This window comes from Crocodylus siamensis, chromosome 12 (assembly GCF_052110815.1).
Source record: "Crocodylus siamensis isolate JL-2025a chromosome 12, ASM5211081v1, whole genome shotgun sequence".
Classification (NCBI taxonomy): Eukaryota; Metazoa; Chordata; order Crocodylia; family Crocodylidae; genus Crocodylus; species Crocodylus siamensis.
Genome location: NC_143406.1, coordinates 50,657,572 through 50,671,764, shown reverse-complemented (window position 1 = coordinate 50,671,764; position 14,193 = coordinate 50,657,572). Strand labels below are relative to the sequence as shown.

General features: G+C 46.8%; 1 protein-coding gene across 1 annotated transcript in view; it reads right to left on the bottom strand.

Moving 5' to 3' along the window:
• The window catches only part of KCTD5 (potassium channel tetramerization domain containing 5), a 55,806-nt gene extending 41,680 nt beyond the window's left edge, over window positions 1-14,126 (bottom strand). Inside the window, exons 1-2 of the mRNA XM_090023636.1 lie at window positions 13,847-14,126; window positions 2,087-2,195 (exon numbers count right to left, since the gene is read on the bottom strand). Of these exons, the coding sequence (XP_089879762.1) occupies window positions 2,087-2,195; window positions 13,847-14,074 (337 nt within the window). The 5' untranslated portion in view covers window positions 14,075-14,126. The remainder of the gene's footprint in view (window positions 1-2,086; window positions 2,196-13,846) is intronic.
• Between the last annotated feature and the right edge of the window lie 67 nt (window positions 14,127-14,193).

The window sequence follows — 14,193 nt, the reverse complement described above, 5'->3', positions numbered from 1 at the left end:
ACCTCCCTGGCACTGCTGTTTCTGGGAGGAGCTGCATGAATAGTGTGGTCTCCAGCTGCAGCTGTTTCCCAATCTGCCTCTGCACGAGATGCATGGGGCATTTCAACCTGGCCATGGCAGCACTCAAGTCACAGCACTCCTGGAAGAGGATTGTGGCACCTAGGTTGAGAATCACTGTTACAAAAAAGGGACAATCGAAATCATAGAGAAAGTATATGCCATACCTTAATTATATTATGTTTAGTAAACGTTAAGTATAAATTTAACTGTAATGTTAATGAACGTGTGAAAATGCAAAACACATAAATGTGCTATATAAAAGAAAAAGAAGTAATTGAAGAGCTTATGAAAATTAACAGTCCAGGTTCAGAGATAAAAATTTTAGGAACTAGATATTTCTGAGTAGCAAATCTTGCTAAAAGGACACCTTCCAAGGACCACTGAAGAACTGGTTTGGTCTAGTTCTCTGGGTATCCAGGACAAAAGAGGGAACCTTTGAAAGGTTCCCTCTGTTTCCTAAGCTATAAAAACACTTATATGGATAACATACTTTTAATATAAACAGGATTGCTTTCCACTGTGTGCTGTGATCCCAGAGAGAAGGTAACAGGAGAAAAAAAAATAGTAAGGAAGTTTTTGCCTTCCATTCTTCTTTGCATTTCCTGGCTGGTGATGTTTGGTTAGCATTTATGCAAACAAAGCCCTTTTACATTCAAGTTGTTGAAACAACCTTGGAACAATTTTGTTGTTTATTAAAGTAGCCAAGAGAGAAGGCAGGCAGGCCACCCTTGGTTGATTAACTTTAATCAATTCACAGAATCATAGAATCAATGAGTCGGAAGGAACCTAGACAGATCATCTAGTCCAACCCCCTGCCACGGGCAGGAAGGAGCACTGGGGGTGGCAGGGGTCATAAGACCCCAGCCAGGTACCTATCCAGTCTCCTCTTGAAGATCTCCAGGAAGGTGAGAGCACCACCTCTCTGGGAAGCCTATTCCAGGCTCTGGCCACCCTTACTGTGAAGTAGTTCTTCCTAATATCTAACCTAAACCTATCCTCCCTCAGCTTGTGGCCATTGTTCCTGGTGACTCCAAGGGGGGCCCTGGTGAACAGACTTCCCCGAGTCCCTGCTGGCAGCCCCTGATAAGGTTGTAGGCAGCCACAAGATCCTCCCTCAGTCTCCTCCTGCAGAGACTGAAGAGATTCAGGTCCCTCAGCTTCTCCTCATAAGGCTGCCTGGATGTGGTCTCTGCCTGCTGGTGTATTCACTTTACCCCACAGCTTGGTGTCATCAGCAAACTTGAACAGGGTGCTCTCCACACCCTGTGGAGTGCTCTCTCATTTCTGCCTCTGAACAACCTGACTGGATAAAGCCAGAGAAGGAAGACAGAACAATCCAAAATTGGCCTCTAATGAAGACAGAAAGGATGACCTACATATTTTCCTACATTAATTTCCAGAATTAGAAGACAAACTTCTTACATTGGGTAGGTATTTTACTGTGTCTTTTCATCTGACTTCCTTGTAGTTCAGGCAATGGCGTTAACTCCTTGACTATCAACATTGATACAACAGTGCCAGCAGCTATAGCAAGAAGCTCCATGATCTGGATCCAGAGGTAGGTCATTTGACCTGTAGTTTGGATCTAGCCCACAAGAAGCCCTATGGTCTGGATATGGACCAACCCATTTGAGTTTGTTACCGCTATGTGAAATATGTTATAAACTGACTTAAAAAAAAATTGCAACAAGAGGACTGTTGATTCATCCACCTTGCCGTCCACTAGAATCCCCAGGTCCTCTTCTACAGTACTGCAGCGTAGCCATTTGTTCCAAGTGAGATCAAGAATCAGACTCATGTTTCCAGTGAAAGCACACAGCACTAACCAGACTTGAGTGACTCAGTTTAATCTCAGGCAGAGCAGAATGCTGTAGAGAGTTGCCTGCAATGTACCTCAAAGATGAAAACAAATTGATTTAATTAAGCATCCCTTAAAAAGAGAAACTGAGCTCTCCTTTGTAGTTTTCAAAGCACTGACAATGCAGAGAAAGATGAAAGAAAATGAGAGATTTGGTAGAAGTCCTACCTTCCTCTGCAAGGTCCTTGTTAATAACCAGTTTTCCATGTCTGAGATAGTTCAGCACTGGCCCAAAGTAGGTCGGGTCTCTGTCTATTAAGTAGGCACCTGTTTCATCCTGCAAAGAAAAAAAACAAAACAGTAGTTGAGATAGTGTATTGAAGTAAATGTTCAATCAAGTGGGTGTTCACACACAGGCACACCCATTAAATAAAAAGAAAGCTGAAGTTTTGTTCATCTGCCTTTGACATCTTAGAGGAACTAGAGGCCCCCACCTTTATTTATGATGGTTATATTAGGGACTTGCCCCCCTCAGGACAGTCTCTATACCTTCACAAAAAGGGAACTTTGTGACTGAAGATTAAACACAGAAAAAAACATTAAAAAAGAGTTATGTTTCACACCTACAGTAAATTCAATAATTAAGTCAATTTAACTTTTCTCATACTTGGGACTGAAACCAGTCACAGGGAACCATGACTCAAAAAGGGGGGCTTGAAGGATGGGTAGCCTGAAAGAATATTCATCTCTTTGATCACCAGGACTGACAGAGTCTAGAAGAGCAAATGTTTCCCACTTGCAACATCCAAGAGTCTTGCGGCACCCATATTTCTGAAGAAACAGATTCAAAGACACCTCTCTTAAAAGCTGTGATTTTGTCAAGGAGTGGAGTACACGCATGAAGGAAACTCTGATCACACAGCAAACTGGCCCTGACCTGCTTTCAGCCTCACCTGTAAAACTGTGCAAGGGGGATACAGCTGGCCAATCAAACATGCAATTCCAGCCGTCACTGAGGGTGGAAACAGACGTCCTCAGATTTCTTATTTGTGTCATCTCAACATCTTTTCAAGGCAACACAAATGCTTAGCAAATAGATGTCCTTACCCTTTGTTCCGCCACAACAGGAAACTCAGTGGTGAAACAGAAGGTAAAAATAGACTCTACAGCTTTACCGAGAAGGATCTCTATTACCTTGTGGTGCTTGCCCCGCTCAGCCTGTCCCAGACCCACAACGGAGGCAGAACACCTGTCATTCCCCACTGCCTCAGCCCTGCCGGGCTGGCCGAGCAGAACGCACTTCTCCCTGCTGCCCCAGACCCACAGCATAGGTCAGGGAGATCATGTCGCCCCTTGATCCACACCATCAAGGGCAGGACGAAAGACAATGTAAGTTTTGCTCAGCAAAGGGAATCAGCATTGCCCCAACACATCATGGCACAATTGTACTGCTCCATTTGGCAACGTCTGTGTCTAGCCTTAGCGCCAATACCTCCTCTGTCACACTCTAGAGTCCCCACCCTCATGGCAGCAACATTTACGGAAAAAGCGTGGCTATTATGCAAGTAAATAACGTAACTAGTACTGACCAGAGAGACTGGGTGCTGGCCAGTCTACCTATCTGCCCCGTACAACAACTCCTATATCCCTGTTATTTGCACATATAGGCAGCTTTGTTTTCTGGCTTGGGATTGACAGTTTCTCTGAATTCAAAGCCTCCTACAGTTATGGCTGTATACCTTACAGATATTAACATATACACTATTCTGTTAATCCCTTATACAGAATGGTACTCAGAACCACATTCCTTACGAAGATGGACTTCAGTATCCTGAATTCCATCCAACCCAGTGGGTATTATATACTCCCCAAAATTTTAATCAGCAAGCTGTGTTAACATTGGTGGAAGAAAGAATAGGCCTCTCCAAGCTCTCTCCCTTGGCTCAGACAGCCTGTGGTACCATCTAAATGCATTGTTCTAGTTTCCATTGCACATTTCCTAGTGTCCCCTGCCCTGACACCCCTGATGATTTTCAGCTGCATCGACTCCTGTGCATTATGCTCATCACCATGTCCTGTCCTTATTTTCTATACTTTCAAACCCTTTTACTGACACCAAGATGATCTTTCAAGCTTTTGGTTTCTTTCACCTCTTCTCTCCACTGCTTTCCATTAGTGACTCGCACTGTCCTCTCCTCTCTTCAAACCCATTAAGTTTATAGTTTCATAGTTTCATAGTTTCATAGTAGCTAGAGTCGGAAGGGACCTAGGTAGATCATCTAGTCCGACCCCCTGCCTTAGCAGGAAAGAGCACCGGGGTCAGATGACCCCGGCAAGGTGCTCATCTAACTTCCTTTTAAAAATCCCCAGGCTAGGAGCCTGCACCACTTCCCCTGGAAGCTGGTTCCAGGCCCTAGCCACCCTGACTGTGAAGTAGCGCCTCCTAATATCTAATCTAAACTTACCCTCCGCCAGTTTGTGACCGTTATTCCTGGTCACTCCTGGCAGCGCACGGGGGAACAGGGACTCCCCCAATACCTGCTGATCCCCCCTGACCAGTTTGTAGCAGGCCACAAGGTCCCCCCTTAGCCTTCTCTTGTGGAGGCTAAACAGGTTCAGGTCCCGTAGCCTATCCTCATAAGGCCTGCCCTGCTGACCCCTGATCATACGAGTGGCCCTCCTCTGAACTCTTTCCATATTGTCCACGTCCCTCTTGAAGTGTGGCGCCCAGAACTGGACGCAGTACTCCAGCTGCGGCCTGACCAGTGCCGCATAGAGGGGGAGGATCACCTCCCTGGACCTGCTCGAGATGCATCTGTGGATGCATGATAGGGTACGATTGGCCTTCTTGACTGCCTCCCCACACTGCCGGTCCATGTTCATCGTGGAGTCAATGACGACTCCAAGATCCTTTTCCGTCTCCGTGCTGGCAAGAGGAGAGTTCCCCAACCTGTAAGTGTGGTGCCGGTTCTTCCTCCCCATGTGCAACACCTTGCACTTATCAGTGTTAAACCCCATCTTATTCTCATCACCTTATTACCTTCACCTAAGGATCGCCTGGAAATTGCAAGAAGTGCTCAAGGCAGACAGGACAGCTACAAGTTCTTTACTGTGTAACACTGGTCCTCTCCACTCCCCCCAGACATCTATGGTCTTCCTTTAAAGTTAAGACTAATTTTATATTTCATGGTCTGTTGGCAATAATAGACCATGTCTTTTTTTTTTTTTTTTTTTTTTTAACAGAAAACTCATGTTGGAAACAGCATAAACTACACTATTTGAATACTGACCCAAGGGTATAAACACGGGGGCCATGCAACCCTAAAGAAGCAGCCCCGAAACCCAAGAATACTCACTCACTCTAGGAAGCCGGAGTCCAGACGAGCAATGCCAACAGAAGAAAGCTGTGCAGTTCATCAGCTGCGCCTATATACAGAAGCCGGCGGGTGACGTCACTGACAAGCACCAGCCAGCGAAGATAAAAGTTGGTAAAAGCTGAGAGCCGGGAAGGGTGGGAGGGGCAGCGGAAGCTGCAAAGGCTCTCCATGCCAGCAGCAGACAGCGCTGGCAAGAAGGGGGAAGTCCGGAGCGGACAGGGATGCCCCAGGCAGCGGCAGCCGCAACAAGCCTCCACGCCGGTCACAGGCAGTACCAGCCTGTGGGAGGAAATGCCGCTCAGGAAAGAGCAGGGAGAAGTCCATGGATGGAAGAGACTCCCAGCGATGGGTGCTCAGAGACTGGGCCAGGGGAGAAGAGCTGACCCCGAGAAAAGTGGAGGGAGCACAGCCAAGGTAGAGGGCAGGACAGTGTTGGTGGAAACTGCCAAGCACAGGCTCTAGTGCAGGCAATATATCAAGGCAGTCCAGTCTGATCTCTTTGTTTTTCTTTACCAGCCTTTATGTTCCTTTTGCATGTCCATCCGTTCACTACCATCTGGCCTGTGCATATTCTTCTTTTGTCATTTTCTTTGTCTGTTGGTTTATTTTTAATTCTTTGCTATCTCAGTGCTGAGGGGTCCGTACAACAACTGAATCTCAGGAGCCACTCACAAGAACTGACAAGCGGCTGGCACTGGTGGTGGATGGGTCATTTTGGGCCTGGAGGGATGTGGGCAGTGGGGTCCCCCAGGGCTCAGTCCTCAGGCCTGCACTGTTCAACATCTTCATCAGTGACTTGGACGAGGAGGTAAAAAGCACCCTGTTCAAATTTGCTGATGACATTAAGATGTGGGGGGATGTGGGCACGCTACAAGGGAGGAATAGGTTGCAATCAGACCTAGACAAGTTACAGGAGTGGGCGGATAAGAATAGGATGGGATTCAACACAGACAAGTGCAAAGTGTTGCACCTGGGGAGGAAGAACCAGCACCATACCTACAGGCAGGGGAACTCCCCTCTTGTCAGTACAGAGGCAGAAAAGGATCTTGGAGTCATCATTGACTCCAAGATGAACATGGGCCGGCAGTGTGGGGAGGCAGTCAGGAAGGCCAACCGCACCTTGGCATGCATCCACAGATGCACCTTGAGCAGGCCCAAGGAGGTGATATTCCTCTCTGTGCGGCACTGGTCAGGCCGAAGTTGGAGTACTGCATCCAGTTCTGGGCGCTGCACTTCAAGAGGGATGTGGCCAACATGGAGAGGGTCCAGAGGAGGGCCACTTGCATGATCAGGGGGCAGCAGGGCAGGCCCTATGAGGAGAGGCTACAGGACCTGAACCTGTTCAGCCTCCACAAGAGAAAGCTGAGGGGGGATCTAGTCAGGGGGAGATCAGCAGGCACTGGGGAAGTCCCTGTTCCCCTGAGCACTTCCAGGAGTGACCGGGAATAACACAAGCTGGCAGAGGGTAGATTTAGGCTAGATATCAGGAGGCACTACTTCACGGTCAGGGCGGCTAGGGTCTGGAACCAACTTCCAAGAGAAGTGGTGCAGGCTCCTACCCTGGGGGTCTTTAAGAGGAGATTAGATGTACACCTTGCTGGGGTTGTTTGACCCCAGTACTCCTTCCTGCCATGGTACGGGGTCAGACTAGATGATCTACTCAGGTCCCTTCCGACCCTAAAAACTATGAAACTATGAGAGAGACCTGTAGGAGAGAGGAACACCCAATGGTCCCGTAGTCCACCGAGGTACCTGAAGACCTGAGACTTGAAGGTAGGCAATGAGTAAGTACCATCATGACCGGAGGGCTAGCTGCATCAAGATCAGGTGGCCCGTCAGAGGCTGGCATATGGCGGGGGTGTAGGGGAGGTGGAGCCCCACAAATATCCATCAGAAAGAACAACCAATCTCAAGGGACTGCCCACGGGAGACCCAACCACTAGAGAAACATTCAAAGTCATGGCAGGCGAGTTCTGGGGCTCTCTCCGGAGTGATTGGGGTCCCTGTCTGAGGTTGCACAAAGCCTCCCCGTGCCTGTCATTAGGTGCACGCACCAAGGTGGCACATGAACAAATATTCAAAGTGAGACAGACACAAATACACAGGTACAAAACTTTCCAAGAATTAAGCTTTGCCAGCAGTTGTGATTATGATGAGAGAGAGCTGCTTGAATTCAAATGGATGGCTACCCAAAAATCTCTCAACCAGGCAGCCATCACTTTACTGTATAAATGCTTCAGTGAGTCATGAAGAGGCTGAAGAATCCTGTGCAACACACTTTCTCCCCACTGGACTACAAAGGTGTGAAATGTAATAAATGTATTGCTGGGTGGTCTTTTTGGGGAAAAGCTTCATCTAAAAGGTACGTGCATCTTGGACTTTAATCTATGCACAATCAGGCTTGGGCTCAGGTAAGTCCTGCTTAAAGGTGCCTAACAAGCCAAGATATAAAATGCCGACCACAGGATAGTAGATGGGAAGAGGAGAGTATCGTGTCACTATGCTGTAAGTAGTGCTGAAATACGATGTAAAATGGAAGCTCTAAGCGTATTTACATTGCAAAGGCCTTCTTACTCTAAATGACAGTTGAGCTATCTTTTTGTCCTTCAATATTGTGCAGAGGCACTTTCACACCTTCTTCAGAAGCTATTTTCTAATTCACTTAAAGATAAAGCAAGCACTTGGATGTTGAGATCACTGCTTTAAAAAAAGGAAAGCAGCTTATAGCAGAGCTTTAAAGATATTTACATAACCATAAACCCAGTAAATGCAGACATAGCAATCCTGCAAGTCAGCTGCTCCAACTCCCAGCCATTAGGATTCTAAATCTGGGCTGGATTCTTCTAAACTGCAATGAAAAAAGCCATATGTTCTCCCACAGGACTAGTTCATCTGAACACACAGTTCCCAGAGCTTCTCCTTCTCAAATAAAGCAGTTTTACCATACTGTAGAGAGAGGCAGATAACCATGTCAGTCTCAAGTTAGGTACAAGGCAGTTGGTTTATAAGGTGGCATTCTGGCCTGCCTCCTGCCATACTGTAAAGATAAGAGGCAAAACTAGGGTTAGAGTTATGTCTGCACTCCAGTTCAAAGCTGTGGCTACAGCTCACACAGATATATTGGTACCTAACCCAGCTTCAAACTCAATAGTTTGAGTATTGATTGCCCATACCACCAAGAAGACTGCTTTAACTGCCAACTACACAGTTAGGGTCCTCTATCCAGGTTTAGACAGTTCATGATAAAGCCCATTCTACTGCAGTTGGACTGCTACCAGTTTAAAGCTAGCTAGCATATAGCTATACATATTGCAGCCAAACCTTTGGACTGCAGCCTAGACATTCTTTTAATTGCAGAAAAGTGCTTTGGAAGAAGTCTACTGATTAGCACAAATACAATATGATAAAGTGAGCTCAAACAGGGAAAGGAAAAAAAGAAAGCAGCTTTCCACTCACCAGTAAAATGTAAGCATTGCCTGTATAAGTAGATACAGAAATGCTTGGCACTGATCTAATTACAAAGATATCTGACTGCAGGGGATATCTGTAGACATTTAAAGTATTTCAGAAGCCATAATAATTATTAGAAGTATATACTGATATTATAGTAGAGCCAAAAGGCCCCACTGAGATTGGATGCCCACAGAGCCAGGTGAGGCACATGCAGAGTGACTACACCCTGTCAGGTGTGGCTGTCAGACAGAGAAAGAGGAGGGGGAAGTAGGGTTACCCCAGGAAGCAAATATGCATGAAGGTCTGGCAGAGTTTTGTTGGTTACAAGACCTGCTGCTGAATATGAGTTAAGAGTTAGAGAGTGGAAGGTTAAAAAAGAAAGATAATCCCAGCTCATTATCTGCAACCCGTCAACTGGCTGGGTTTGGCAGGCAACATGGCAGAGGCGAGTCTTCAGGACAGATCTGAGGGAACATAAGAAAAATTCAGTATTAAAAGCCCACATGCATGAGGGGCAAGGCATCCAGGCTTCACAGGGGCTGACTAGTCTGTGACACAGGTCAAGAACGGTGGTAAGAAGGCAGAGCCCAAGATCCTGATAAGTTATAGTTTGCTAGATGGGTTAGGACTGCAATGCAAAGGCAAGCTGTGAAGCTAAGAGCACCATCAATAGAGTCTTACAGCATGAGCTGATGTGGTCAGAACCACGAGCTGGTGTTATTCTCTGCACCTCCATTAGCGAAGTTCAGGTAGAATTTTACTTCATTCAATCCAGCATTCACCAAATGAGAAAACCTGCGACAGACAGAAATTTAGGACCCCAGCGTAAACTCTAAGGAAGTGTCATTCAGAGAGCTACGTACAGCACACTTGCTAATACAAGCATGACAATCTATACTGTCCTGCAGCAGTCTCAAAAAGTACTTTTATTATTAACTGACTAAATACAGCTCGATTGGCTGTTTGTAGGCCATTTAAATGTATAATGGTGGTGATGTTTAGAGTGTGTGTAATCCTTCAGGCCTGATCCACAAATGCTTTGATAAACTAAGACATCACATTACCCTACAACCTGCAAGCATTTCCTTTGCAAAGAGATTGAACACAACTTTCTCGAAGAGACACTTCAACACAGGACACAATCTTCAGAACTAAACACAACCACAAACATTCATTAGTATTGCTAAGATGTGTTGCAAATCGGACACACTGGTTTGCACACTTGTGTGCACATGTTAGTTGGGGACAGGTATTCAATTTAACTCTTTAAAGACAGCTCCACCATAAAAGAGCAGTGGAACGAACACTTTCAAGAGCTCTTGAACCGAGATTCTAATGAAGACAGAACCTATTCAGCCTCCACAAGAGAAGGCTATGGGGGGATCTAGTGGCCTGTTATAAACTAGTCAGGGGGGATCAGCGGGCATTGGGGGAGTCACTGTTCCCCCGAGCACCACCAGGAGTAACCAGGAATAACGGTCAAAAGCTGGCAGAGGGGAGATTTAGGCTAGACATCAGGAGGCGCGACTTCACGGTCTGGGCGGCTAGGATATGGAACCAACTTCCAAGAGAAGTGGTGCTGGCTCCTACCCTGGGGGTTTTTAAGAGGAGGTTAGATGAACACCTTGCTGGGGTCGTTTGACCCCAGTACTCTTTCCTGCCATGGCAGGGTGTCGGACTAGATGATCTACTCAGGTCCCTTCCGACCCTAGAAACTATTGTGAATTGTGAAGAGGATTATTGCCACTGTTTAATTTGCTGAAATGTGGTCCTTGGCTTTCAGTCCTAAATGCAAAGGGATGAAGCACATTGTAAATGTTACCCTGGAAAACACGGAAACAATGTATTTTGAGCCTCTTCCATATGGGACCAGATTTCGTACAGGATGTGGTAAGGTTAAGCTGGCTTTCTATTATAACTTGCTCAATACCATGATAGTTACAAATAATTTAAACCTGATATAAACATTAATTCCTGCCTCTTCCGGAAGCTTGTAATCCTCCAGTAGTAATGACACAGGTCTTGAAGCTTGTGGGGGGGGGGAAAAAAAGGTATTCTGATTGGATACCAAATCACAGTTTACAGTATAAAGGAAGGTGGGGAACAACTACCAGGGATGCACAATACAGAACTGAAATCTGTAGTTCAACATTCAAAATGAAGAACGGCCAATAGAAAAAAGAATCCGAAGACCTACAAATCAGCTTATAAATATGCTTAAAAGAGGAAGAATTATACATGGCACAAAATGGAATTTTAGGAAGCTACCTAATCGCATTTCACGGAGAGAAATGCCTGGGATTTCAACACATAGTGAACAGCACATACAGTGGAACTCTAGATTTGAGAGTACGGTATAGTTTAAATCCAGGAGACAATTACATATGTAACTAACAAAAACAAAAACATCTGTGATCATATAATTCACTTTACACTCTGGAGCATGTTCGTAATTTTTTTCTATCCCCATTCCTAATAATTCACTCTATTACTATTTTCTGCCACTTTATAACGTCTTTCCAGGATGGTTAACTTCACTTCTCCCAGTTTGCTGACTCCAGGTAACCTTGGTCCAGTTTGGTAGTCTTTTTTTTCCCCCCCCATTCCTGATGTTAGAGCTGTTCTTGCCTAGATGGTATTTTAGAGAAACAGCTCTATTTCTGACTTTTTTCTCAAGATTTCAAATAAGTGACCTGGCAGATTAATGGAAAACCAAAGACCAGCATTGTTTGCCTGCCTCCAAGACACTCAAGAGCTCTTCTTTTGAGAAACCATTGGTAATACCAGTGCAGACAGTGCTTGTGAGAGTGAAATGTCTGACAGCTGTGAACTCCATTTTGCATTAGGAATACTGCTCTGCATTACACACTGAACATGTCTAAACTTGCCCAGGGCACATCACTGTAGACCCCGTGGATGGAGGCCCAACCAGGAGCACAAACCTGACACCTCACTGAAGGACCATCAGAAAGCCAGCAAGACAGTCCAGGGCCATCAGCTTTGATAGTCCCACCTGTTGGCCTACATCCATGGAATACTACATTTCTCCTATAGCGTGACCTGCTCGTGGGACACGCATGCCTGAGGAAAGGAACTGGAGGATCCCTTTGCAGCACGTGGCAAAAGGCAAGACACTGTATTTAAGAGAGGGGGTTCTACTGTGAAAGGTGGTGAAGGAGTCAACCATAGAAGAGGACAGAAAGCTCCCTGCCCGGCTTGAAATACTGACCCACGCAGAACTCGGGGGAAGGGCAAGATCAGACTCGGGGATAGTGTGTCAAAACTTCTGCTACATTTCAAGGATGTGTAACCAGGGTGGATTTGATTTAAATCAAATTGGCTTAAATTATGATTATAATTGCAATTTAAATCACTGGCCAGGAAGCCTTGATTTAATCACTTTTCTACAAAAAGTGCATTCTTTTTTGATATCCTTTATTCATTTAACTTCTTGAAACTTTGAACTTTCAGAGAGAGTTAAGGGCTTTACTGTGTGTACGCAAACTTGCAAGAGGGCTGATGGGTGGGTAATCGGGGCCGTTACCTCTCATCCCCATATACTGCTATTAAGAAAGATGTTCCCTCTGGAGACACAAGTTGAGAACTGAAACTAAGCATCACAGAGATGCTTAATGGGATCTTCTAGACTGAACACTGAGTCCCATTGGGTAGAGTGGTTTTCTTAAGTCTTGACTAATCTTTAGAGAAGCCTCTGGGAACCCCATAAGATTGGGCCCCTAACATAGTCCATGGCCTGTTGTGACCTATTTATAAAGCTTTTCTAAAAAGGTTACATGAATGTATTAACACAAATAGCTTATAATTAGAAGTTCTAATCCCTACTCCATGATATCTTTGAGCTTTAACATATCTTCAATTAAAACCATCTTTACATAGGTCTATTTTTTTTAAAGCACCTTGAAAGAAATTAAAATGTGATTACATCAAAAATGTTTTAAATAAAAATCTGATTTTGAATTTTGTTTTTAATCATTGATTTTTATCCACCCTGTCTGTAACTCAATTGCTTTTGCAGTAAAGTCATTAGTTAGGAAATTCTTTTGCAAAAGTCTGTGCTTCCTTCCTTTCATGTCAAATTATTCCTGAAGGGATGAATTTATAAGCTCAGAGTGCCTCTACAAGCTGGGGAAGTACCAGGCGCTGGTTCCAAGGTCCCAGAGGGTTGGATTGTGCAGTCCACTCCCCAAGAAAGGGACGTCAGACAAAAGGGCTCAGCCTGGAAGTTCTGTAGACCCAGAAGCAGAAAGAGCAACTTGTCGGCAGCAGCAGTGACCCCTCGATACAAGGATGACTAGACAGAGCAACAGGCTCAGGGTGCAGCCAGGGAGGCCAACGCTGGATATTAAGAAAAACTCTCTCAAGACGAGGGTGGTGAAGCACTGGGACAGGTCACCCAGAGAGGTGGTGGAGTCTCCATCCTTGGAGATGTTTAAGACCCAGGTAGACAAAGCCCTGGCTGGGATGATGTAGTTGGGCTTGGGCCTGGTCCTGCTCTGAGCAGGGGGCTGGATTGGATGCGACTCCTGAGCTCCCTTCCAGCCCTCACAGTTGGTGATTCTGCGACTTAAAAAACCCCCCTCTGAGCACGATGCTTAAGCCTTTCTGCCCAGAACGATGCAAACGAGGAATTTATTTATAGCTCATGTTAACCGCAGTTAGTTTACCGAGCAAATGCAATCACTCTCCACGACTGACCTATCTTCACCATTCTGCCAGTCTGCGTCCTCCACGAACACCTACGAGCCCCAGTTGGAGAACCTGCTTAGCCTGAAAACGCCATGCAACCCGTGCACGCTGCGATCGAGACCGCGCTAGAGCAGGTTGCTCTGCTCCACATGGGACCAAGGAGATTCACCCCATTGGAGATAAGTCCCCAGCTACGGCCACGTGCAACGCGGGACTCCTTTCCTAGGACTGCGCCACTGCTTCCTCTTTTCATAACAAGCTGAACAGCGAGGCAGGCGCAGCGGCTGCGGCTGGACCTCGGGGGGAAGGTGATGACCGCAACAGGATCCCCGCGACACGCAGGCTGGCCCAGGTGGGAGGCAGAGGTGCTGAACCATAGGAACAACTCCAGGCTTGCGCCCCGCCCCCAAAGCCCAGCTCAGAGCCCGCACCGTCCCGCGCTCGACCTCACCTTGTCCGAGTCCAAGTCGGGATCGGCCTGGCAGAGGCGGAAGAGGAAGGACTTGGGGTCCCGGCACAGCGTCTGCCGCGTGGTGAGAAAGCAGGTGCCGCCCACGTTCAGCCGCACCCACTTGCCCGGGACGCCGCCGGGGGCTCCGGAGCTGCAACGCCGGCAGGGCCCGCCCGGGCCGGGGCCACCGCCAGGACCCGGGAAATCGCAGTGGTTCTCCGCCGCCATCCTCAGCCCGCCGGAAGGCCCGTCCCCGATCCGGCCCCCGCGCCCCGCCCCGCCCCGCCCCGCCCGCCGGAAGTGCCCGGCAGCGATCGCAGCCCGGTCTGCCCCTCCCTGCCGGAAGC